The sequence below is a fragment of the Numenius arquata genome, chromosome 3 (assembly GCF_964106895.1).
Source record: "Numenius arquata chromosome 3, bNumArq3.hap1.1, whole genome shotgun sequence".
Taxonomy (NCBI): Eukaryota; Metazoa; Chordata; class Aves; order Charadriiformes; family Scolopacidae; genus Numenius; species Numenius arquata.
Genome location: NC_133578.1, coordinates 69,062,094 through 69,089,894, shown reverse-complemented (window position 1 = coordinate 69,089,894; position 27,801 = coordinate 69,062,094). Strand labels below are relative to the sequence as shown.

General features: G+C 36.5%; 1 protein-coding gene across 1 annotated transcript in view; it reads left to right on the top strand.

Annotated features, from left to right (window-relative positions):
* LOC141462741 (dynein axonemal assembly factor 11-like) overlaps positions 1-27,801 on the top strand; it is a 51,137-nt gene that overhangs the window by 6,865 nt on the left and 16,471 nt on the right. Inside the window, exons 4-12 of the mRNA XM_074144726.1 lie at positions 10,852-11,019; positions 13,933-14,010; positions 16,459-16,631; positions 17,634-17,833; positions 18,967-19,155; positions 21,139-21,216; positions 23,938-24,003; positions 25,573-25,642; positions 26,499-26,594. Of these exons, the coding sequence (XP_074000827.1) occupies positions 10,852-11,019; positions 13,933-14,010; positions 16,459-16,631; positions 17,634-17,833; positions 18,967-19,155; positions 21,139-21,216; positions 23,938-24,003; positions 25,573-25,642; positions 26,499-26,594 (1,118 nt within the window). The remainder of the gene's footprint in view (positions 1-10,851; positions 11,020-13,932; positions 14,011-16,458; positions 16,632-17,633; positions 17,834-18,966; positions 19,156-21,138; positions 21,217-23,937; positions 24,004-25,572; positions 25,643-26,498; positions 26,595-27,801) is intronic.

Sequence of the window (27,801 nt, the reverse complement as noted above, 5' to 3'; positions counted from 1 at the left end):
CCAACCCAGTCCCGGCTCCATTATTTCCTTTATCTCTTTACTTTGAAAAGATAAAAATGAAAAGAAGGAACTAAGTGGAGCTGTGCCCAACTTTGTATTACTTATAGTGTGGATAAAACAGCCCTGTTCATCAGTTTGCTGGTTGAGTGTGGTTCAGCTTGTGATATCTAAAAGCATCTGCACAGCTGCAGGCACAACCTGGAAAACCTTTCAGTCAGCCCTCAGAAAGAGGATGTTCATCCTGAGAACAAACCATTTTAGAACCATGCACAGGCATTTGACCACTTTGCAGACTTACTAAAGCCTATGATGAAAAATACATCCTATTCCTCCAGTGTGGCAAACAATGGCCACTAAATATGGCACTTCTCACAACCAGTGGAACTGTTTAGGTAAGGGCTGCAACACGAGAACTTTAATGCTGGCTCTGATTTTGAAAGCCGGTATCAATATTAACCCAAGCAGGTGCTACAGGATGGAGTGGAGAACTTGGGACTTGTTGCCTAGCAGGAGTAAACTAAATACAGACTGGCAGAGGTTGCTGCAAGACAGGACCTCCAGCATTTCAAAACAAGCTTGTCTCTTGCCTTTCATAAAAACTTAAAAGCAGAGTAGTTACTTCTGTATATTTTTAAATGAGTTCACTAACCATTTTCATTTTTCCTCCTCCTCATATTTATTTTCCTCAGCTCTTCAGCATCAAACTACTGGATGCCTCCTTATGGCTAACGTTACACATGTTCCTGTAGAAAAAAAAACAACAACGGAATTGTTAGTATTCTTCCTTCAAAATACAATTCATTTTAGCTTTATTTTTATTCTGGTCAAACTGTGAGTACGGCTGTACTTCTTGGTTACTATCTGGAAACAGTCATGCAAAACAATTGCTGGTCTCTTATGTCAATGAAATCCTATGGCTTCCTTTGGCACGGGGTCATACAAGCATTTTGATAATAAATTGATGGTGAGAAGTGTTTTGTAACCCACATTAGATCAGTTTTTTACAAAAAAGAAATGATGTCTTCCCATACTTTACGTATTCATTTCTTGTAACACATGCTGTCAAAGATAATGGATTTGGATAGTGGCTGAGTACATGTGGTAATATATTTCAGAAGCTTTTTGCACTGCCTTTTGGCCTTTATGCTGAGCATTAAAAAAATAAAAAAAAGAGAGGAAAGAAAGGAAGAAATAAATAATATTGTAAGGAAAGCAGTATTCAGAAAACTAGGAACCAGGATGTGGAGAAGCAATGATGAATCTGAATTACCTGGATTCACATACAAAAATAAAAATACAAGACCTGCAGGTATTAACTTTTCTTTGGAAACACTGAGCCCTGTTTTTCAGCTTGGATCTTTGCTACAACAGAGACTAAATTACACATAGAACCTGTGGGTAGCCAAAAACTGTTATCTTGTGACTCCAAGCTTTTAACAATCTGCTTCTTAAAATACCTCCCTGCGTGCCAGTTTAGCTAGGACAGTGTGGATGTCATCCTCCCGTGCAACAATGATGATAATGTGTGAGGATGCTGTTGCCCACCAAATCATTCTATAACTGGTGCCGCTTCTGGTCCGCTTGTCCCCTGGTGGGCTAAAAGCAATGTTTGCACAGCCCCAGGTGGTAAATCAGACATGAAAATTCTGCCTGTGGAAGGTCTGGGTCTGCTGATGAGGTACAATGAGGCTGGCAAGGCATAATGACAGGGATTTGAAAACCGCAGCAAAACCACACAAGCGAAAGGTTCTGGTGGAAGAAAGAACCGACAAAACTGGAACACCACTGTCTGTTCAATTCTATGTCGAAGCCAAACTCAAGCAGTTCACATCTGTATTTCTAGCATCAAAAATCCAAACAAGTGATGCAATGAGGAAAAGGGTACTTGAAATTAAGTTAAAATGTACATTTCTCTTTCAAAGCAGACATATATGCTAGTGTATTTTGAAGATAAGCATCAAAAGCTCAGCATTAAGAGTTCAAAGAGGGAAGTTTCACCCAAATTACCAATTTTGCATAGTAATTTACTTTTCCCCAGTGCATTACATTGACTTTATATGAAGACAGACCACTTGATGTAACAAGACCAGGTTTTATAGTTTCAATGAACAGCGAAAATAGAATGTTATTCTTCATAAAACAGATGTATTATGTGACTATAATAGTAGTTATAATACTCTTCCTCATATTTACTTGCAGTTAATACACTTGAATAATTTTGTAAGTATTAAATAATTCTACTTCTTTATTTACTTTAACTATGGAGACAACTGAGAGTGAGTATTACTGTGCAATATGTACAAATATTTTGTTACCTATTTTATTGCTACTTATAACAGGTCCATTACTAAATGCACTTTTTAAATGAAAGGATTATAAAGATCTTTAGTGTTTAAATGATCTCCTGGAAGAATAATCTGGAAAATTAAATCCTATACTGAGAGAAAAGTCTAAGACTGCAATTATCCTGCTGTCATTGAAGTGATTATGCTGAAAACTAGAAAAACCTGAGTTCACTGTATACTAGTTTGTTCACTCCAAACTACTGAAGAAAAAGCTGATTCAGCTTGCCAAAAATTTGGTCTAAAATGAACTGCTATAATCTGTCTATGAATAAATATAAACTGTCAATTAGAATTGTTCTGATCTGGAGAGAGGGAAGTTCTGGGACACTTTGGCAATTCGAATTCAAGGGCTATAAATAAGATGCTTGGGATCTGTTAGGATGTTTGCTCCATGATATTCATTAATGTTGAATTAACAAAGTTCTGTTCAGTTACCAGACTGATTGACTTTGGCAGTTCCCTTCCATATATTCCAATGGACATAAAAGCAAGAGTTGTATTGTTTCTCTGAAAAGAGGCACAATAATATGTTCAGTCCCCTTGGATGAAAAATTGAAGACAGGATCTGTCTGATGAAAAACTAAAGACAACATTTTCTAACCTAAATGTTTAAATCCAAATTTTCAGGGGTAATTAGTATTGGCAGTTTCTGTTAGTATCAAGCCTAGGATAATAGTGAAATGTAGTTCTAGCAAAGGAAAACCGCTTGTTGATTATGATGAACTGACACGTCTACAAACACAGAAAATAACTAGAACTTTAGGTTTCTATCCCCCATGATTAAACTTTTACTCCACTTTAATATAGCACCTTATTCAGAAAAAGAAAATCAAAGAAGACCTTCAAGATACAGATTTATAACCCCCTGTGCATTATCTCATACCATTTGGTACTACAATTTTTTTATCACTACAACTTTTCTTATACTCTCTTATTTCTTGCTATGTTCAGCTGAATTTCAGGGTCATTTTCAGGGTGATTCCTGAGTATATATCACACAGTGCTTTATAGTGGGAATGTTTGTGTTGAAGGGAACAGTAGAAAGCACAATGATAATATTTATGGCATTCCTTACCTTATAATGTTCTTAGTCTGTGAGCAAGTCTGTTTTGTATTTATTCTGAAAGCATTGCTTATAGAAGCCAAACCATACAAAGATTAACATTTTTTATTTAAATGAGATGGAATAAACCACAGTGGTACAGAATACAGGTATGGCCATTGAGTCCAGTTCTGCAGAATCTGCTCTTTTTGTTTGGTTTGGTTTGGTTTTTTGTTTGTTTGTTTGTTTGGGGTTTTTTTGTGAATTAGCTGCAGTGTTTTGAAACCTCTTTGTATATTTTAATCTACACTGAGCAAAACTGTTACTTCATTTTATATTCTTTCTTTTCTATGGTTTCTCATGGTGCATTTTTTTTTAATCTCTGGCATTAACATATCAGTAAATTTGTTCCTGTTTTCATTTCTTCCTGTATTTGACGCTATTGTCAATAATGCAAATTATTGTTAGGAATTGCATATATTTCAATGAATTTGTTATTTGTGATCTTATGTCCTGCCCTGTAGATTGTGTGCACTTTGGGAAAGGATTTATTGGTACTTTGGTGTGAATACAAAAGCCTCATTTTGTTACAGTTACTAAGTAACTGTTACCACCATAGAATAAAATAATATTAATAAATAATAATAATAACAACAACAAAACCACCCCAATAATAATAATTTAATAAGAAATAAATAGAAAGGCATAGGTTCAGATTCTGAGTGGGTATCAATCAGCTGATTTCCACTAAAGACTCTGACCTGCAGCATCTTAGCTGCTAAGATTTGTCCATGGACATCAGTTTGCTGGGGCTGTAGCACCTTACACGAGTATATACTGATGGAGTGAACACATATTCAGAATAATTCTGGTGCACTGTAATAATAATGCTATAAAGCTTATTTGTGTCATGACATAGAAATATATTTTATATTGCATTGTTTCATGCATTTAACAAATAAACTTTTCATGTATTAAAGGAGTAAAGTGAATTTCTTGAGGGACAGCATGGCATATGGGACCCTTTTTTTTCTTTCTCAACTCCGTTCTCCTGTTTGTAATGTAGCTCATAAAATTTCTCTGTCATGTACATCGCTTCATGCTAATAATTCAAACTTGTGCTACTTGAAGCCCTTAGTAAATAATTTGAGTGAAAAATAAGTGCATGAAAATAGTGAACACAATAAGGTGAATACATGTAAATAAAAAAAATTTGCATTTAATTTGAAAATAAATGAATGTGAAAGTCTCTTGAGAAGTTGTACAACAGCGCACCTGCAAGTTACATCAAGTTTTGTATATTTATATTGTGGTGATGTTGTACAGGCTGCAAACATTGTGTTCAATGAAGCATATTGTAAGAACAGCTCACACATCGGCGTCCATGCTGCAAGCATGTATATACGTGCTGGATTTATGAATTATCATTCTTTCACTTTCTCTGAATCAGAAAATTATTCTGAGTGCATATAAACTAAAATGCTGCTAAGACTAAAAACATTTGAGCTTACCTGAATTTTCATGTGGCGAAAGTGAAGCTCAACAAAGACATTGTTTCTGAAACTGTGTCAGAGTTCAGGAGTTCAGTGTATCCCAAGGGCAACAAGACACTCTGGCAGACCTTTTAGCCTTTGACTGGAGTATATTGGAAGTTAGAAACAACAAGGCACGACTTGGAAAGCCATATTGCTGTTCTGAGCATGCAAGGGTCTTAGCACAACGCCTCGGATGCTCGAGGATGGTATGTTACACTTTGTCATTTTGTTGTTATTCCAAATAAATCAAGGTCATGGATTATAAGCCTCATTCTAAAGAGCTGGCAGTTTTAAGGACAAGAAACCAGTATGATTATCCTCCTTCAGCATTTAGCTTTGCCCCATGTGTGCTAAACCACCAGGTTAGGACTAGCCTGTCGCAAACACATGCTCCAAAGCACTGCTTTCTGACTTCCTGAATAGTTTAGTCCTGAGTCAGAAACAAAGCTGTTCTTCACAAAAGGAAAACAAATACACTCTGAGAGCTTTTCAGTCATTGATATACACAGAATACCTCTTTTATGTTCATCACAAGTGAGAAGTTACCTGCTCAAACAAGTAGTCCTACAGCTTAACTAATTTTGGCAAACCAGCACCTACATATACACTGATTTTAAGAAACTGTGGTTTAAATCAGGATGTACAGGTACAAGAGTTTGGAGTGAAGTTGAGCTGGGAAGAAAGGAAGTGTGGAGGGAAGGTGGTTTTAGATTTGTTTTTATTTCTCATTTTCCTATTCCGTTTAGTTGGCAATAAACTCAATAATTTCCCCAAGTCGAGTCTGTTTTGCCCATAATGGTAATTGCTGTGTGATTAGCATAACAAAATAATACAGATATTTCTATGCAATACAATGTAGACACAGCAGTGAATAATACTGGACAGAGCAAGAACAAGATTTTTTCTTCTTCTTTAAATTGATTGCCTTGATTAGGAGCTATGCTCTCTAGCGAAAAATTCATAGTAATGGCAAAAGGTGCAGCTATAAAAGTCATTATTTGAAGTGGCCTGCAATTTAATATGAAATAAATGGGTATGTAGTGGAAGGCCTTGCCTTCTTTAATCTCTGTGGCTCTGTGGAGTGACCGTGGGCCACGCAGTGGTGCCATCCAACCAGCCGCATGTCCATGTCCTCAGCCTGGATTTGTTACTTACCCTGTCCAGCAGACCTGGACAAATACTACGGAGTTAAACTAAAGCACATAAACTACTTCTGCTCCTTTGTGTCTCATTATCTCCACAAAACTTAGTAGCTTCAACTCAATGGCACCTCCTTTCTCCTATCCTCTAAATAGCAATACAATTCGAAAGTTGCAGAGTGGCTGTGGGGAGTTCCGTGTATTACATCAGAGGTAGATGACTTAATAAATTAATTTCATAATTTAAAAGACAATAATCCTACATCCTTATTTAAACTTAAATGTGAATTTCCTATTAGTAGAAGGTGAATTTAGGTTTGATAATACTACAAGAAAGACACTGAGGTGCTGGAGCGTGTCCAGAGAAGGACAACGGAGCTGGTGAGGGGTCTGGAGAACAAGTCTTATGAGGAGCAGCTGAGGGAGCTGGGGGTTGTTCAGCCTGGAGAAAAGGAGGCTGAGGGGAGACCTCATCACTCTCTACAACTACCTGAAAGGAGGCTGTAGCCAGGTGGGGGTCGCCAAGTCACAGGCAATAGGATGAGAGGAAACAGCTTCACGTTGTGCCACGGGAGGTTTAGACTGGAAATTGGGAAAAACTTCTTCACAGAAATAGTTGTCAAGCATTGGAAAAGGCTGCCCAGGGAAGTGGTTGAGTCACCATCCCTGGAGGTACTCAAAAGATGGGTAGGTGTGGTGCTGAGGGACATGGTTTAGTGGTGGACTTGGCAGTTAGGTTAAAGGTTGGACTTGATGATTTTAAAGGTCTTTTCCGACATAAATGATTCTATGATTCTATGAGTCACGGGAAGAGGCCACTTCCACAAATGGAAAACATGCTTTTAGCCCAAAATGTGCTAGGCAAACTAGTTGATGGATATGCAGGAGGACAACAATACCATACAAATGACAGATGAAAGATAGATACACGCCTGAGGAAGAGGCACTTCATACACGATTGCCCAGCCAGAGAAAGGGGCCAGGAGCCGCCGGAGTTGTAAAATCTTACTTCTGGATGGCACAAAAGTAATTTTGCTTCTCGGGCGGGCACACGGGCACTTCTGGCCGCTCTGGCGTAAGGCGCCGGCGGGTTCCGAGGCTCCAGAGGCCTCACCGACGGCGGGCGGGGCCCGGCCGATAGCAGCGCCCGCCCGCGGCCTCCCCCCCGCCCCGTTGCCATGGCAGCGCGCGGCGTCCTGTAATGGCGGCGGCGGGAAGCTGAGGGGCGGCCATGGTGCGCAGTGAGTGTCGCCGAGAGCCGCTTTCCTCCCCTCCCCAGGGACCCTGCCCTCCTCCCCAGGATGTCCCCCGCTCCCTGGCCACCATGTTCCCTCTCTTCACACCGCCCCCCCCTTTGCTTCCATCCCCCATACCCCTCTCCCCTCTTGCCTCCCTTCCTCTGCTCACCTGGCTGGATTGTTTGGTCTCCCTCCTCCCTGGGAATAGGAACCCATTTTATTTCACCAAGCATAGCACAGGGGTGCGCTCGCCTCCTGAAACAGCCCCTGAGAGGACTAGCAGTGGGGTGGCCCAGGCAGGGACCCCTCCCTGTGTAGGGAAATGCTCGATGGGGTGGCTCCTGTCTGGGCCTAGAGCTGTCAGCACTGGCCTTTCCCTGAAGATATAAATTTTCCACACCACATGACAATATATTTTTTTTTAGGTAGAACAGCCCATGCAGACACTGGATCAGAGACATAAAACACCCCTGTGTGAGGTTAAAATACACCATACTATTACTTATGAATCCATAATCTTTTAGAGGTAAAACAGTATGACCAGAAAATACTGAGTGCTCATACATATCACTCAAGAAAAAAAATACTGAGGAGTTCCCTTCATCTGTAACTTTTTCCTGTAATCTATTTTGATTGTATACTGTCACTGGACTGCCAGTGCCTTGCTGGGCTAAATAGTGCTTTGGAAAGGAATTCCTTCTCTCTGCATGAAGCTGGCACATGCCGGCTTCAAGCAGGCACTGCCTGAAGGAGAATGGCTTCATATCCTGAACACCATGGTATGAATTTGAGTCTTAAAATAATGATTGAATACTTCACTTTTCTGAAACGCAAGTTCCCCCACTTTTTATTGATATACCTGCAGCTGTCCACATGCTTATTCTTTCAATTTCTTTAAAGCTTTCCTTTGTATCTGTTCCTTTGTGGGTAAAACATGTAATTTTTGGAAGCGCAGCTGTAAAATCTTCAAGATCTCTTACCTCCAGTTGATTGATGCCATCTCTTACTTCCTCTTGTGTTCATGAGAACACAGGAGTAGCTGTGATCTCTCAGGTCACTGGTCCATTCTCCTATTACTGTACACAACATCAGATATTCTGGTTAACGAACTTCTCAGTGAGAAGTAATGTTGTAATGTGTGTTGTAAATGTCCTGGGAAAGCTTTTTTTTTTATATATAATTTGTTGTTTTCTCCTGCAAGTTTGTTTCCCTCATTCCTCTTAAACAAACTAGATAGCATATAAAATGTCAAATATTCACTCAGTTCCCTACAGCAGGTCCCCAAAACACATCTCTAAAGCTCCACTGTAGCATCTATTGGGAATGATTGTCTCTGCTTTGCAAACCATCTGGTAATGAAAGTGGATGTTTTTGCATAATCACTGACACAATCATTTCAATTTTCTTTTCATTAGCAAAAGGAAATCTGACTGTAATAAAACTCTGTCTGGAATAGCTTGTATGACTTCTTTTTGCATAAAAGGTATAGAGCATATTGTTGTCTCCAGTGTTTATGTATACAGATTGTGGAATATTGTTTTCTTGCTCAAACCTATTGTTTGCACTGGAAAAACCAGCACTGAAATATCTGCCACAAAACACATTAGTAAGCAGGCATTTTATTTTATTTTTTTTAATTTCCAGCATATTTGCCAAGAAACTTACTAGAAATGCCAATGTTTTTCATATTTTCTGTGAAGTCTAAAATACTTAGTAACAATCATTGCCATTTTTTTTTTCTGTTTTCTCTATTAATTTAATCAGGTTTAATCAATGGGCTGTTGAAGAGAAGATGGTTATTCAGATGCTGCAAACATGCCCAACATGACTAAAAAAGAAAAGGACGCTTAACTTCCCCAATATACTTTATATGTTGACATATATTGCTCTTACATCAATATCAGTATCACCATTATATAATATTATATCACATATAATGGTGATAAGGACAAGGGGCAATGGGCACAAACTGGAACACAGGAAATTCCATCTCAACATGAGTAAAAGCTTCTGTAGCTTGAGGGTGGCAGTGCATTGGAACAGGCTGTGCAGAGAGGGTGTGGAGTCTCCTTCTCTGGAGATATTCCAAACCTGCCTGGATGCATTCCTGTCCAACCTGTTTTGTGTGACCCTGCTCGGGGGTCCTGGCAGGGGGGTTGGACTAGATGATCTCCAAAGGTCCCTTCCAACCCCTACCATTCTGGGATTCTGCGATAGTTCTGTAAATCATGTTAGATTAAACTGTTGAACAGAAGTTAGATTTAACCCTGCTCATCTATAAATAATACAATATACGCAAAACCACTTTCACCTTTTTCCCAAAGGCTGTAGATAGAGGAGCTACACTGTTCAAGTTTGGGCTGTATTGGTACGTAGTTTACCCAGCTTGTAGCAGACCAGTCCGTGTGAATGTGTGCAGCCATTCCAGGACCACTAATAAAACTGGATGATTTCACAAAGCCTCCCCGAGAAGCTTGTCCCTGAGACACAGAAGCAATGAAAGAATAATTTTAATTAATGCATGGTAGGAACAATTTGTTTTCACAGTTCTCTGTATATTTCCTCTTTTTACTTCATTTTCTTCAGTCTTTTTGGAAGGCTCACTAGTGGGTTTTTTTGGCATTAGCCATCAAGAAAATACCTATGCTAATTTGAGAAAACTCTACTTTTTTAATCAGTGCTTCACTGTAGTTCACTGCTTGTCAAGGAGAGGAAAATGCTATTGCTTTTTTGGTGCAGTGGGCTGGAAAAAAAAGTAGTAACATCTAGCTCAAGAGCACTGGTTCTCATAGAATTTCTTTACCTTCATTATACAGAGTCTTTTCACTGTTTGAAAGATTGCCTGGCATTAAATATTACTATGTGAAAACTCCAAACCCAAGTCTCTGGTGTCCTTTGGCCACTGAGACTCCTTTGCTGGGCTGCTAATGAGCTGGTAGTGCTTAAGAAATACCCAGGATTAAATTTCATTCTAACATAAACATTTATAAGCATGAATTAGTTATGGTGTTGCCTCAAGGACTGAAAAAGTGAAAAATATCTGCCCACTTTCAGCATTCATCCTGCTTATTCCTGTGCACTCTATGCTGGCAGAAGAATATGATGACGCACTGTAGCTAGTTTACTTTTTGTGAACATCTGGCATCAGGAAATAAAAGAACATAAAACACTCCATTGCTTGCCTACATAAATCAATCTGCAACCCAAGCTACGCTGAAAATAATGGATGCTGGATTAGTTTCTGCAGGAGTTATATCACAGTCTTATGGAAGACTCAGCAGTTTTCATATGGATTTTTCTAAATATTACAGGTGACATGAGTGTTTCAAAAATGATGTTTACTGAGTGTACTGAGTACTGTTTACAGAGTGGGCTGAAGTTACTTGGCACTTGGTGTCTTTTATAGCAGATTTTTTTTTTTTGTGGTGGTGTTCCTACTGGTTATGTATTTTGTATGGTAGAAGTAAAGTTTTTAATGATTTTATAAGATATTCATAAATCAGATGGCGGAAAATGACTAAAGGGAGATATGACATCTGATGTTTCTTTCAGTCACTGAAGATCTCGTTAGAAGACGTGCAGAACATAACGACTGTGAAATTTTTTCACTGGAAGAAATCTCTTTACATCAGCAGGAAATAGAAAAACTAGAGCATCTTGACAAATGGTGTCGAGATTTAAAAATTCTCTATCTTCAGAATAATCTAATTCCAAAAATTGGTAAGTGTTTCCTGGATATGTTTCTTTTTAAATGGATTTACATGCATAATTTTGAAATTAGGAAAAAATGACTGTTGTGTTATATTTTAAAGGAATGCAGAGTGAGTACATAAAAGTCCTTTGTGGATCTGCTCCTGTAAGATTTCGTTTCCCTGTCTCTTTAATAAATTTCTAAGCAGCTTAGAAATTTGCAAGAGAAATTTTTAATGCAAAAGATTGTACTGAAATAGAAGTCACTAGGATATGTGTGGAACAGCTTTTATTGATTAAAATCTCATAAGTCAAGATATAATTTTAATATCCTGTCTTTGTGGCAAATGGAGAGACAAACAGTTTAGCATATGCCATGAACTGTGATATCATAGGACTAGCTCTCCTCATGCTCATTTTTAAATTCAGTTTTCATACTAATGGTCTTTTTTGTTAACATTAAAATAATTTTCATTCAGATAAAATACTTTGTGCATAAAGGCAACTTTTTACAGTGAAGTCTCAATGGTCTTCCTGCACCACAGGAGAAGGTACAATTTCCTACGGTCTGTGTTTTGTGGTATAGGTTCCTAGGCTCTCTACAGAAAGATACTACATGAGGCCTTGGGCTGGAAAAGCTTAGACTCCACAGAAGTAGATGAAGAATGGAAAGTCAAAAGTGCTCAGAAATTATATTAGCATATTTCTTTGAAGTTCCTTAAGAGGAAGAAAAGAAAATCTAGTTTTAGGGTGAAATTCTGAGCTCAGGACTTAAAATCCTCTGGAGGGGCTCATCAGGAAACCCCTAGGGAGTATCTGTACTGGTAACATCTGCATTTCTTAGAGTGGAGGAATCTTTTCCCAGAGAGAATAAGGTTTTTGCTTTATGCTGCTCTGCTCCATCAAAAATGGGACTAAAATAAGTTGTTTTTCTCTCTGTTACTGTGTCCTTAGTAAGGTACAAGACTGCATCTTGTTCTTTTGTCAACACTTATACCTCCTGTAGGTTAGTACGGTATATCATTCACATTACTGCTTTTTGGACACAAGATTTTTTTCAGCAATCTCATTTCTGAGACATTCAATTTTTATCTTAATTTACTCTAACTGTAGGAGTTGGAAAACTGTGCAACTTCCTACTTCATATATTTTTGTGTAATGTAACAGCTTTCCAAGATACTTCCTTAGTAACAAAAATAAAAAATCACTATATAAGTAGTGACCAAAAGGGTTGCCAATAGGGTTGTGTGACAAAGTACTGAATTTGAGAAGTAATTCTTCCCAGTGGATACCGACATGTTCACGCAGAGCACACAACATTTACAAGCACATTTCAAAATATCATAGCTGAATGGTTTATATTGACTCTCCTGGGATCTGTCTTTTCTCCTCTTAAAGAAAACCTTTACACAGCCCTCAAGATCCAACTTGCCTACTAACCAGACAGCAAGTTATAAGGCACCCACTGTATGGATGAGTCATCGTTCTATTCTTAAATGGAAAAAAAACCCACAAGATGCCTTTGGCTTCAACACTTGTCTCTCCAACACCTTCATGTGTATGGGCACTGCCATTACCAAAATACTGTAAGAAAAAAGAATAGACAACCTAAGCTGCACAGGTCCTTACTGAGAAATTAATTTCATCATGTTTGTGAATTATGAAGAAAATATCTCTCAAGGTCTTAGTAAACTAAGTGGCAGGATTCATGTCACCAAACTTTCAGATATCTATGTTGTAGACAGTTACTGTGGCTTCCCTTTATAACCAGTAATGAAGAAAAGGTGTATTTTTGAGCATGATTTGGTTCACTGGTTCTAGACAGCCAATTTAAGGTAAGACAAATTGCACCATGAAGAGTCTATTTCTCCTTATTGATTATACAGGAGCCTAGACAACTAATTAAGCTGTAGACATGAGCTGTGTTGGTTAGATGAAGCTCCCTCTTCTTGGATTTCTTTCTTTGTCTCAGCAGGACAGTTTGTACAACAGTTAATCAGTGTGGCTTGTGAATTAGAGTTCGAGGTAATCTTCATAACTTAATTAGATAGCTTTTCCAGTCAGATCTTTGAAACATCTCCCCACAACAGTGGGGAGAAACTGGTGAACTGTGACACAAGTAATACTATGTATCTTGTCTCAGATGTAGGTCTCTTACCTGTCATGTGTCTTGAGGGGTATTTGCATTTTTCTGACATTTTTGAGACTGATGAAGATTGTTGCTCCCCTATTCCCTCTTTATCCCCTTTCTGTATTCAAAGGAGAAAATGCTAGCCATTCTGACACAGCCTCACACATTGTGAACCTGCTAATAATATAGTATAATATATAATACTGGTTAGATTCCAGATTGTGGTGATGGTGGGTGTCTTTGTTTTGTTCATACTAAAGCCATATAAATCCTTATTTGCAAAATTTTCAAAAAGGGAGGAAAGGAGATTTCCTGTATTAACCCTTTAGATGAAAGATCTTTAAAAATTAAATGTATACTAAATAAGCCAATCTTTTATATATAAGTGAGTGTAAAAATCTAATTTTATAAAGCTTGACTAAGTATGGCCGGATCCTTTCTGAGTTTTGTGGCAAATGGAATTTTTCACCATGCTTTTTGGCCAGTCCTCTTGCATTATATAAGTGGTTTGGGAAATTGTGATAAAAAAATGTGTTTTTTAACCTTCCTTAATTCCTTATTAAGAATTATTAAAAGAAATAACCTTCCTTATTTCTTTTTATTTTTTAAGTTAATTTGTGTTTTCAGAGATCCTTTTGGTTTTGTTTTGTCATTAATATTAAAATATTAATTCCCAGTAATCTGATACATATTCTGATTTTTCCTTCCTGTTTTTCTGATTTATTGTTTCTTTGAAGTCAATTGAGCAAGTAAAATGTTAATGCCTTTTCCAATGAAGAAAACTGAAATAACAGATCTATGTTTTGTTGCAGAAAATGTGGGCAAACTGAAGAAGCTGGAATATTTAAATGTAGCTTTGAACAATATTGAAAGAATTGAAAATCTGGAAGGTCAGATTTTAAACAAACCATTTTGCCTTGTCATATTGAAACACTTCAGTTGTGACTTAGTGTAAAAAAAAAAAGGGTGGAAGCTATTAAGTGTGTCCACAAGTAAAGATACTTTGTTGATTCTCAGAAAGAGCCTTTTTGTGTGCAGAGTTTCAACAAATGCTTCTTTGTAGCAAATGCTTCCTACTGCTGCAGTTTTGTCATTGAACTTCCTGAAACGTATTTTAACTCGCTTTTTGTATACTCTCTCACTAGTACTGCCGGCTATGATAGCTCTTTTCTTTAATACTTAGCAAACCAAGAATCTGTATTTTTCATGAAATTAGTATTTCCCTGCTCTAAAGATAAGATAATTTGTTATGCAGTTTAGATGGAGCAATGCAAGGGGTTTTTTAATGCTATGCAGGCTGTAAAAAGTCTCTCTTGTGTAATGTTTCAGCAGTCATCTTCACTTCAGCAATCAAGTGTCACACAGAAGAATGTTCTACAGAGGGTGCATTGGCAGTCTGGGGTATTTTTAAACAGTTTTATAGGTTATTCTTCTTTGTCATTCCATGAAGTCCTCTCCATTTTTTCTGTGTTTAATCCTTTATCCCGTCACTGTAATTCATAGAATCGTAGAAAAGAATCATAGAGCAGTTTGGGTTGGAAGGGACCTTTAAAGGTCATCTAGTCCAACCCCCCTGCAATGAACAGGGACATGTTCAACTGGATCAGGTTGCTCCAAGACCCATCCAACCTAACCTGGAATGTTTCCAGGGACCTGGTCCAGTGTTTCACCATCCTCATTGCAAAGAATTTCTTCCTTCTTTCTAGTCTATATCTACCCTCTTTTAATTTAGAAACAATTACCCCTTGTCCTATTGCAACAAGCCCTGCTAAAAACACGTCCTAGTCTTTCTTATAAGCCCTCTTTTAGCACTGAAAGGTTGCAATAAGGTCTCCCCAGAGCCTTCTCTTCCCCAGGCTGAACAACCCCAGCTCTCCCAGCCTGTACTCATAGCAGAGGTGTTCCATCCCTCTCGTCTTTGTGGCCTCCTCTGGATGAGCTCCAACAGCTCCATATCTTTCCTGTGCTGAGGGCTCCAGGGCTGGATGCAGTACTTCAGGTGTGTGCAAAGATCTAGCATTTTCCAGCGTCAAAATCTAAGACTTGGAGTCACCCATAAACACATTCTGTATCACTTGAATAATTTCTGACTTGATTTCTTTCTCTGTCTTGACTCTGACTAGGCCAGTTGCTGAATCTTTAAAATGTCCACCTTAACAAGGGAACAATAAAAAAAAATGCTGGGTTTTTTCTTTGTTTATTGAGGTTTTTTGTTTAGATTCAAGAAGATGGCTTAAATCAAATAAAACAGTAAGCAAATAGGCTAAACACGAATTTGTAAAAGTTGAAGAAATAGGTAGTGCATTACATATTTTGCAATTTGTTGAGAAATTTGCATCTGTTTTTATGCCAGTAAATTTTAAGTTCCTCTATCAGGCAGCATTATTTATTATTGTGATTTGTCATTTACTCAGGAGTCAGAACCTTTGGGAGTGAGCCTTGCAAAAATTTGGGTTATTTAAATCCATAATAAATCATTTTGAGTTGTTTATTTTCTTGCAGCTCCCTTATGCATAAAATACTTGCCAAATAGACCTGCAAAGGAAAAGAAGTGATTACAATGATGGGCACTGAAGTTGAGGTTGCTCTTAGCTAAACATTTTACTCTTAGAGTCAGGTTATGACTCATGGAGAGATTATGATAAAAGGAGAGGCTCATAAATTTTGCATCCAGATTTTCCAGGGCATCTTGTTAGCTAATTTAGAGTTTCTATTTATAATGAATTGTTTTGGTTAACAAACAACATTTTCTGACTGGTGTTTGCAATTTAACCAGCGATAAAGTATTTGCATCAATAACTGAGTCCATAGAGTGGAAACCTCATCTTGACTTGGAGTCAATTTTTAGATAATCTTATCTTTACAATTCAATAATGTTAGCTATGATTAGCAGTACACAGAAATGAAACCCATAATTGATCCTGCTCTCCTAAAGCAATTAGACACTCTTTTAGCCATACCTTACCTTAAACTCAGTTGAGGAGGAGTATCAAGACAATCAGACTGTTAAAACTGAAATCCAGTTTATCTGGAAATGAAACATTTAATAGCTCATCTAATATACAAGCATTGATCGCAAAGTTTTGATAGTGATAATATCTATAATAAGTTTTGATATTTTGTATTTTATTGAAATATTTTTCTTTCTGTAAGTATTGTGACCTCATAAACTTAGGCTGTGAGTTACTCTTTCACTTGTGGTTTGGAGAGAATGTATTCTAATAGGATGAAATTAGTACACAGAGAACAAATGCAGATACTTTTATATCCAAGTATGTGCGTGTGATCTCGTGTACTTTTATATTATGGACAAATTGAATTATGTTTTTTTCAACCAGGTTGTGAAGAACTGAAGAAACTTGACCTAACGGCAAATTTCATTGGTGAACTCTCCAGTATTGAAGCCCTAAAATATAATATACATCTGAATGAACTGTTTCTAGTGGGTAACCCATGTACTGAATTTGAAGGTTATAGACAGTATGTGGTAGCAACTCTTCATCAATTAAAAGTAAGATTTTTAAAATTAAATTTATATCCAGATCAATAACCAGGATTGTTGACTGAATATACTAATCCCAAAGATAACAAATGCCCATGGTAGGAAAAAGGGGTGTATTTTTCTTACTCTCCAAAGGAAATTAAATTGTATTCTGAAAAATAAGTGGCTAGAGTAAATAATGTGATAATAAATTGCTTCTATTTTGATTGAACCACATGCATTTGTTAACTTTTCTGTCATTTTCATTGGAGATCCTTAAAGAGAATTCTGAAAAAATAAATTCACAACTGTACCGTTTTGGCTTTTTTTCTCATTTCTGTTTACATACAAAATGTATTTTTAAATTATTTTCATGATTGCAGAAAGTTGCGTGGTTGGTGGTACCATATCACCATATGTACCAAACCAACAGTGTAAGTAAGTAGAAAGACAGAAATTGATGTAAAAATGTACTGTATGGCATCAACTGTAAATAGATACTTGAGATTGAGGTTTTGTGCTATGATGTACTGATGTAATGATTTCCTGCCATCAAAACAGGCAGTCCCAGTCCTGATCTACGCTCCCATAATTTCCCTTGGAGAAGCACAGACGCTTGCTGGACTTATTAGGAGTATATTCAGCTACTTAGTTGGCAATAAACTATCACATCAAAATTAATAATTTTGTAATAGTTTCATGAGCTGAATCAAGGTCAGACAAATATCAGAAATGGCTGAAGGAACTGTCTCTACTACGTAGTCTAATAAGACCAACTGAAATTCCTCGAAAATGCAAAAAGCAGCTCTCAGACACACAAAACCATTTTCAGATCTGAATAGCAACTCATTGTTAATTTTTTTTTTAATACAGTATAATTTACATAGTGCTATCGAGGTTTGAAAGGCATATTTTTAATTTTGTACAGAAAATAATTTATCACAATTAACCTACAGTTTAATGGGTTTATTGATTTGAATATGTTTAAAATTTCTCACATACCTATATTGATTTTTTTTTCCCTTTGGGAAGTGCTTGGACAGTAAAGAAATAGAACGCTCAGAGAGGATTCAAGCACTTCAAAACTATCCAGAAGTGAAACAGAAAATCAGAGAACAGGAACAAGCTTACCTTCTTAAAAGGGCCAGAGAAAAACAAGAGGCTCAAAGAAGAATGCAAGAAAGAAAGGACAAGAAAGAAAACCAAATGAAATCTAAGCTTGAATTTGACAGGTAACAGCAACAACAGTTCATGAGCAAACATAATTCTTCTCCTTCTTCATTATGAATTTTATTTTTCCTCATTAAACAGTTTATATAACTACACTTAAATATTTTTGTTTGTCTTTATTGTTGATTCTAGCAGAATTATTTTTCCTCATACATGTTATCTCTAATGAAAAATATAATTAATTACAAACATAATTAATTACTGACCTGCAGACAGTACAATAGATTTTTTGTCCCAAAACTCCAAGCTAAATTGTCTGGGTGCCAAAATAGCGTAATTGATAGCTTCTTTCAGGAGAACAGCTGGAAATTGTTATTTAAGGTAATGCAGGGGTTCCAGAGAAAGCAGCTGTTCACCTATAATTTCTTTTGCTTTATTTATTAGATATGAAGACTGGAATCGAATATTGTAGATCTTTTGAGACGCAAAAGGTTATGGAATGTTGATTTCTGTACTTCTTCCACCTAATATCACTGAGATTACCTGGATAGCAGAAGGATTTTTGTCTGGGATCATCTTCCACTGCAGTTGCCATCCATCTTACTTCTAATACAATAGAGACTGAGTTCCATGGAGCTTGCTATAGAACTTGGTCCTCACAGATCATATCTGTAGTATAAATTTAGTTTTCTCTCTATATTGATAGAGAATTTCTGAAGATTACAGAGGCTTAGAGCTAGGGCGGGGAAAGTGATTCAGGCTCCAAAATGACTCTGAGGAAATGTCTAAGTAAAATGTTACTACCCTATAAACTTTCCAGTCCGCTGCTGATTGATATTGGGAATACTTAGACATCACACACCCTGAAGGTTTTTTTTCACCAGGGGTGTCTGAAAATGTTGCTCCTGAAATTAAGTCTGTTGAACTATCTATCGGGGTTTTCAGAATGTTAGGCATAACCATAGTATCATTTCTTAGTTAAGTCAATGAAAAACATTATGTCAAAATACGTTTTGTAGGTTAATGAAAGAAGCAGAACAGAGAATATTGTCCAAATCTATAAGATACTGTTCTTGGTAGGAATTATACAGTTATTATTATTGGGTTAAAAAAATATTATTGTAAGAATTCATTAGCAAGTACTGTTACTCTTCCTTCATTTCATTGGGATAATATTCCATGTGATCTTGTGTAGCCCAGACTCTCTACACAGCAAAGAAAGCCATCAGGCAGAAGGAGACAGAGAACAAGAAACGTGGAGAACAGCTGAAGATGATGAAGAAGACAGAAGATTTTGGGAGGAGCCTACACCGTATACTCCAGAGTCTAGATTAGAAACTCACAGATATATTGAAGAAAAACGGAGAGCTAAAGACAATATAAGGTATGTGTTCATTTTGATGTATTCTGTGACTTGAGGAAGGGAAAATTTTCAAAGGTACAGAGTAGAGAGGGAGGCGACTGCCTCACATTAAATATTACTGACAACTGGCAGCTTAAATCCCCGTTGCCTGTGCAAATATCCTTATAAAATCTAAATAAAATAGTCAGATTGTTCACTTTGTTTTGTTTCAGTTTCTAAAATATATTTATGATACCTTTTATTTTGTTTTTCTCAAATAGAGTTTTAAAATATAATTTCTATTTTTAACTCAAGTTTTATGGACTTTAGAAGTTTCTATCAGCTAACTAATATGTTTGGGGCAGTTCAATGTTTAATATTCTTGCTAAAAGCATTTATCCAGAGTGCAGGTTGCATTACAGAAATGCCCTATAGGCCATGCTAGAAAATTTTTGCACAAGTAGCGTTTCAGCCACCTTTTCTATGTGACTTAGAAATTTTTTCACGCACTTTATCAAATATATTCGTCCCGAGTAATAACACTCTTTGTGTTATCTTTGCTATTTGGCATGGTGGATCTGAAGATGTCTGGCCTCTGAAAAGCCTTTAAAACTTTCTAAAGTTGCCACTCATTTTGCTGAGCATGGAAAATAGATGCAGATGCTAGCAAAAAAAGTTATTTTATTGCTGCCAGCTTATCAGTTCCACAAACATTGTAAGCAATGTCTTTTTCTTTTCCTTTTTTTCTTTTTATTTTTTTTCTTTTGCTTATATAACAGCATTTGTACCAGAGATTTTTCTAGCTCTTCTTCTTAAGGACATGCTTTTTAAAAAGATTTTTCAAGCCTAAGTATTGAAAAAATCAGTTCTAGGGAACTCTCCAAGAAGTCTGGAAGTCCTCAGTACTTGATTCTATTATTAATTCAAAGTCTAGCACTTTCACAGAAGAACTGCTGTGAAACCCAGATTCTAGTTAGAATTTTGGTTTTTTGGGGATGCCTTGCTCTAGTCAAGATCAAATGTGTTCCAAACGCTTCCCTCTAAACATTCAAAGAGAGTCCAAATAGCATTATAATAAAGATAGAATAATTCCTTTCTGGATTTTTCTAAATTTCAAAACAACTTAAAGGAATGGAAACTTAAAGCCTGGATGCAGTCCTGAGTAACATGCTCTGACATGCTCTGGGCAATCCTGCTTCAGCAGGGGAGTTGGACTAGATGATCTTTATGGTCCCTTCCAACTCTAAAAAATTCAGTGAAATTCAGTGAATCCTTTCACAGTTCATTTTGGTTTGGTAGTGAGATTTTTGGTAGGTAACATGAGAAAGGTGAGAACAGAAAAGTGCCCCTGACAACTTAAAATCATCCTTGGTGGATGGTGAAATTTAACTTTAATGTGAGTTAATCAGTACAAAAGGATGTTTATTTCAGTATAAAATTGACATTAACTCAATGAGACCAATGCTAAATTTGAACCTATTTCTGACATGTTAGTACACGTTAAATTTGCCAGCTGGGTTATAGTTGGACAACTGATAATAAACTGAGGAGGTGTGACTGATAGACATGCTATTTAGAGATATGTCAAGCCATGAATAAAATTTCTTTTTAGAATTGTTTGCACATGTATCAAATCAACTAACAGTAACGATACCTCATGATTAATATGACCATTCATAACTAGAAAAACTTCCCATTTCATATGTTTAAGGAAGCCACTGATTTCTTAAGATATACCAGATAAATTTGATATATTACTGTTTGATAATGGACATTTTGACATGCAGAAATTATTATCAGTGTAAGACATGATATTACAAAGCATTTACTCATGTTTATGTGATGCTTTTGATGTGCAATTAGACATTTGATATAACCTGTTTTGTTCCAAAAATAAGTTGTATCCTTAATATCAGATACCAGATAATTCTTACCTCTTACCACCCTCTTCCTTCTTTCTTGCTATGACACATAAAATACCAGATTGTGAAATTATAAACCATTTTTTCTTTCTATTTTGTTAAGGGAATCAAAAAAGAGAGAGAAGCCTCTTCGGACATTGGTCACTGCAGAAGGAAAAGTTCTGAATGTGAATGTGCCTAAGTATGTAACGTGAAGAGGTTAAACAGGCTAATCTCTCTATAGCTGATTCGGGCAACTACTTCAAGATATGTGAGAATACAAAAATTAAAGGGCTGACAAACTCTCGTTGCAGTATTATATTCCTGGTGGGGAAACTGACCTCTAAAATTATGTTCTGATGCTGGAAAAAGAATTAGTTTTCAGTGAGTAAAGTGCTGAAGGTTGTTTAATTTAACATCTTGGTCTCTGATAATAGAAAAACTTGTTTTTCTTTAAAATATATAAGACATTTTACTCTTTTCCCTTCTATGGTAAGGGTCTCTTTCTTGGAGCATCTTGCTAATAGTGGAAAAAGTTTAACCAATTTGACCATTGAAGATAAATGTGTGTTAGTAGCCACTTTAAATGTGGAAAAATATGTCCAAGTAATATTTCTGGACAAAATAATTCTATCTTCTGATGACAGATGTAAAACTGAGAATTAGGAAGGATATGTAATTAACTTCCATGGCATGAGGTCCTTTGACACTGAATGAGGTCTCTAGCAACAGAAGCTGGTGATACAGGGAAGTCTCTTGTTGACAAAGGCACCTGGGTATTCAAGTGTTTTGGAATGAGTTTCCAGAGATATAAGCCATGTGGTACCATTGGTTTCACTTGAACCAGACCTTTCTTTTCTAAGGGAAAACAGGAGATAGAGAGCGCAAACATTGTTTCCTTATAAACAGTTCCTCAAAGAGCCTCCTATAGGAGCCAAATCAAGTGGCCTACTCTACTAAGGGACACATACCTGTTTGCTGTCCTCTGAACAAGTTTTTCCATCATAAGACTGATTTAGCTGCAAAATCAAAGCTAAGAATATGCTTATCCTTAGAATGAAGAATGCTTTCTACGTGTTGTAATTTTATAAATCCTTGCAAATTCAAGGAATTTGAAAACTTACATTATAGGATCAGTGCATAATTTTCAGTGGTATATGGAAAATTAAAGGTAGTACAGAAGAACTCATGTTTTTTTCCATCTGTAGCAGAAGTTACTTACCAATGTATTGATGTACTTTTTTTTTGGTAAAAATTCATTAACTGAAATTTTTTAAAAATAATTTTCCAGTTCAAAGAAAAGTCTAAAATTGTTTAAATCTTGCTTTAGTAGAATTTGATTATGCCTCTAAAAAGCAGAGGCATTTGGAATAAAGCTCTGGTTATCTTTTAAAAAGAAATACAGTCCCCTAGATTTTGCTGTTAGTAGCAGTCCTGTTTGTGTCACCCAAGTCTTCTGGATTAGGATTTAGTCTGTGGATGTACCCATGGAAAGCCAGATCAATGAGCAGTTTTTGTCACGGCTTCAGCAAGAATATCACAGCCCTTCAGCACAATCTGGCAGTGTATTGGAGAGACTTAAATAAAGAGACACAAGTAGACAGATGGTATTCTCCGAAGTTTTTGCTTCAATGTGAAAGTCTAATGTCCATAGCAATGTCCAAGCTTCTCTGATGTTCTTCTGGAAGGTTAGCAAGATGAATGGCTGCACTCTGCTGAGAGCAATTCTGATTAAGCTTCCTCCTAAAAAAATTTGCAGTTCTTTTCTCTTTCTCACCCTTCATGTTTTAGTGAATTCTCAAAATGTGTGATGCAGTAAGAGAAAAAACATAGACAGGAAACAAAGCCGTTTTGTACTCTTTGCAGCTTTCCATTAAAAATACCCATAAACTAAAAGCTCCATAAGCTTTCTTGCAAGTTGGCTGTATCAGAACAGGAGATCAAAGAGTTAAAATGTGTATCTGGCAAATATTTTTATTGCTGAAATCTATCTGTATCATCTAAACTGTTAACATCTGAGCTTCTGTTACCTGAACCCAAAGTATCTAAGGATTTTAATGTCACTGAAATACTCCAGATAAATTGCATTAAACAAACCCCACTCATTTTATACTAATAACTACATTATAAAAATCTTCTAATTTATAGGTGGGTTTTATTTTGCTTTTTTTTTTTTCTCTACTTTAATACAAGAGAAATATTTGAGTATATGAGCAGAACTGCAAAACTTGTAAGTTTAGACTAGATCTCCTTGCAGTTTTAGTAATAGATATTGTTTTCAATTTATAACTGGTAAGATTCCTTCACAATTTTAAGAATTCAGCCATCAGATCACAAACATGCAGCTAATACAATCTACAGTCTCATTTTCAACAAATAGTATAAAGCTTGTAGAATCAAGGATATTGTGGAAATCATGTTTTACTTTGGAAATGCACAGGCAGATATTTATACTCTATGCAAATTAATTGCTATGAAAAAAGATGCATCTTTTTTTAAATTTATGATAAGGTTAGAATTACCAAGTTCCAGGCTTTTCATGAACTTTTTTTTCCTGTGCAGATGTTAACCGAGGAGACAGATTTCACCAGCAGATGTCTCTGTTTCTGCACTGACAGACTGTTCTTAATTTTAACTGACCTTCAGCAGTATTTTTTGTTAGTTTCTTGTGGGTTGGGTGAGGAGAACAGAAAATAAGTGTAAGAATGACTTTGGTTCAAATACCAGTATTTTTGTCTGTTCATGAGGAAAATTGCAACTGTTTCTAAAATTATCATGCAACATATTGCCTACATATGTCTACATATTGTTGTATTTGTATTCATCTGAAATTGCTAGCAGTTGAATTTGAATTATGCTGTAGTGTTTGGTTATTCACTCTAATTGTAATTATCCTGAAGGAGTTTCTTGTCGTTATTACTAGGCTTCATTTCTCATTGAAAGATGATGAAGATAACAACCAGATTATCTTGGATCTTGCTGTTTACAGGTCAGTATATTTTTTTTTTCCTCTTTTTTTTTGCCATTCTTAAGTTCTAATACACAGTGTTTCAAAATACTACTCTCTGTATTGGGGACTTTTCAAGAGGCAAACAAATAACATAGGGGGTAATTGAATCAATCTTGAAGTCTGTGCCAAAGAAATGAAGCTGAATAAACCAAACACTTTTGAGACTCTTCTGTTACTCCTGAATGAGGACTCTTGTTACTACTAGTCCTTTTTGGAATTGATATTTTCTGCAGTTCACAGTCAGGTTTCATCCACACCTGTGCTTTTGTACCTATGTAAAATATTTTCCATTCTTCATTTGGATATTAGGGTTTTAGGGAATGGGGGGTTTTGCCCATTCTATGGCCCTAGAAGTGCTCCAGTACAGTCCATGTCCTTCTAGTTAAATTCTTCTCCTCCCCAGGACAGAGAAGGTTAGCCTTGTCCTACTTTCTTTGCTTACTGGAAAGACTCCATGGCCCATGTTTTTTCCTGAACTGTGCCAGGACATTGCCTGGAAGAACTTTGGTTGAACCAGGCCAAAATACGACAAGGAAACCTGATAACTATTTGGTAGTATATACCATAAGCAGTACAGTGGCCTTGTCCACACTTCAAGAAAGGATTGGAAACCCACAAACTTATTTATCCATAATAGGAACTTGTTAGAGTAAAGTCCGAACTAGTTTTATAGCACAGAAATACTATTCATGCCAGGTATTCTTCACTTAAAGCTCATTAATTTCCCTCAAAAGAGGCCTGCTCCATGTTTCTGAATTTGAAGAACTAGGCTCAAAAAATCTGTTCAGGTGCAATATAATGTTGGATATGTTGTAATAATCTGTGCTCACTTGTAAGAAATACAAACTAAAAAGTTTGAAAAATTCACCTGAGAAGTCACTTTATAAAAGAAGGGAAATAGGGAATACTTACCTGTGCATTCACTAGTAGGTCACAGGAACACAAGTGTGTGTGTCACATGATGAAGAGCAGATGTTAAAGTGGAGCTTTTACAGGTCACAAATTTTGATTGGCAGTACTGAAATTTAAACGTACTGTGTTTCCTGGGAATGTAAAGTATTTCTGTTCATTGTTTTCCAGCAAATTCTGTGCAAAAAAAAAAAAAAAAAAGAAACAAAGAACTCATCATAAATTTACTAGTTAAGCCTTCTGAAAGAATAGTAGCAAAATAGTTTTTTACAATTTTAAATAGCAAATAAACTAATTATCATATTAATGTAAAGCACTAAACTAATAGAAGAAAGACCTCTTCATTTTCCACAAAGATTTTGAATTTTTGCACTTGCACAGTAGCTGATATGATGGACTCTACAGAATTTAGACATTATTTTAATTGGCATTCTGTGAACGCACAGGAAGATCATGCTTTTCTTCCAAGGACATTGAATCCTAATAATATTTCCTAGAACTTAGTCACTGAAATTAAAGTTTGTAGTTTATAAACTGTGAAATCATTATTTAAGAGCTATATAGTCTGCACTGCTTATTTAGTGTACTGTACTCCACTGTACTGTGGATTGATTAATTTATTTATATATCATTCTGAAGACATTTGGACACTTCTCTGCTTGATGTCGATGTCCAGCCAACTTACATACGGGTACTGGTGAAGGGAAAGGTTAGTGTTTTCTTACTACATTCATTTCAAATCAAGAGTTAATCCTTACCATAGTTATTCACTGGACTCGGGATCTGACTTTTATGCATTACCAGCCATGTACGCTTACGCAGAAAAAATGCTTGTTTATACTTGCATTATTTTGGACCACACATGAATTGTGGAAGTCCTAACCAGAAGATGGGCATAGCCTGAAAGGAAATTTCACTCTCTCGTTCCCTCCTTCTCTCTTCTTATTCCCCACACACAGTGTACCATAATTCACTTAAGAAGAGAGCTTGCTAGTTGCCCTAGGCTAGAATTTAGCAATTTCACAATCTGGAATTTATAACTGACAGAAACAAATGGATGTATATTCTTTGGAAAGGGCATTTAAAATGTCATTTCAGTTTTCTCTCTTCTCAGTGGTTTTAATTTTATCATCATTTTTTTTTTTAAATTCAAAGAACTTTAACAGTAAACCAAAATCCCTATTTTTGACTGCACCAACTGCATAAACAAAACTTCAGAATTACTTTACGTCTGAAATAGGCTGGATAATCTTTCTCATTTAATTGTTAATATAAGCCAAGCATCGTTTCATAACCTTCTTTAGAGATGTCACTTCAAGAATGACAGCAATTCAGGAATATACATATGACTTAACTTGTAAGTAAAAGCTGTTTAGCATGCTAATCATTTATTAGGATTAGTAATGCTACATATAAAGTGAGAGGAATTAGACCTATGCTGTCTTTAAGATCAAAGGATGTGACAGTGATGTTTCTGTGTCTGTTCTGTCCAGGTAAAAAATAAAATAAAAAAAAAAAAATATATATTTTAGAATTATATACTCCAATTCCATATTTTCTTATAGCCATTTCAGCTTGTGCTCCCCGAGGAAGTGAAGCCAGACAGCAGCTCTGCTAAAAGATCGCAAACAACTGGTCATTTAGTTGTCAGCATGCCAAAGGTATGTAAAATAATCCGAGGAGGCATCGTACAAAGATAGTTAAAATGTTGTGAGTGTTTCGGGAATGTTTCTGAGTTACAGGTAACATCTGGTGAGCTACAGTTATTCAGTCTAGCCTTTCCCATCAGGACATATCTTCCAAAGAAGGAACATTCCAGAAAGGCAATTTAATCATAGAGCCAAACCTTAAGAATTAAGATCTCTTTAAAGAATCATTATGAAAATCTAATTATAGAAATCTTTGTATTTCCTTTATTTTCAACAAACCCAGCATTTTATATATGAAAAGAGACTCTTCAAAACATGCAGTATTGTGCAAATGTGTAAGAAGATGGATTTTTCAAATAACTGAAAATAAGCAAGTTACGTACTTTCTTTTTCCCATGAAATAACAAAAACAGATCAATTTTTCAAAATTTTTGTGGCACACACACATATGAAGATTACCTTTTGGTTCAAGGACAGGAATGAAATAGTACTCTCCTGTCTCAGGTGATCAGAAAAAGAATTGCTTAGTTCATTTTCCCTTCATGCTCTCCCTGGCTGGAAAGGATCCATGGCCCAGCTGTACCAAGTATATGTAATCACAGAGCAAGAAGGTTGTGGCAACACGGTGTTTCAACTGAAAAATGCTGCACAGCAGTCCCTAGTACTTAAAGAAGCCTCGATAGAAGTCATATTCCACTAATATTTCTAACTCTGTACTCTCCCATCTCACCTGTGCTCTGATGTTTCCCTGTACAGTGTCGTGCCGATCAGGACTTGAGTGAATTCTGCTGGCAAGTAAAAGCAAATTGGCTTAAAGTGTATTTTGTATTCTCCCTCTTCCCTGCCGAGCCCAGTTCTTGCAGTGCAAATGAGAGCAAACTGAGAGCTGTGTCCACTTTATTTCCTCTCCACTCTGTCTTCCTATGGTTTCAGTAAATGTAGCTTGTACCCTGGATACCTAAGCGGTATTTTGATTTGTGGGATGACATAATGGGTAGATGAGGTACAAACAAATGTGGAATCAGGAAATCTCCTACTGATTCCCACACATCTGCCAAAAAATTAGACAATAGAGAAGGAATGACCAGTAATGAGGAACAGTTGAAGACATGGAGGTCACCTTGCCTTATTGAAGTAGGCAGCGAGAGAGGTAACAGGTGGCCAGCCAGAGGAACAGGAGGTCAGCCAGCAGCCACTGGAAGTTTAGAGCGAATTAGAG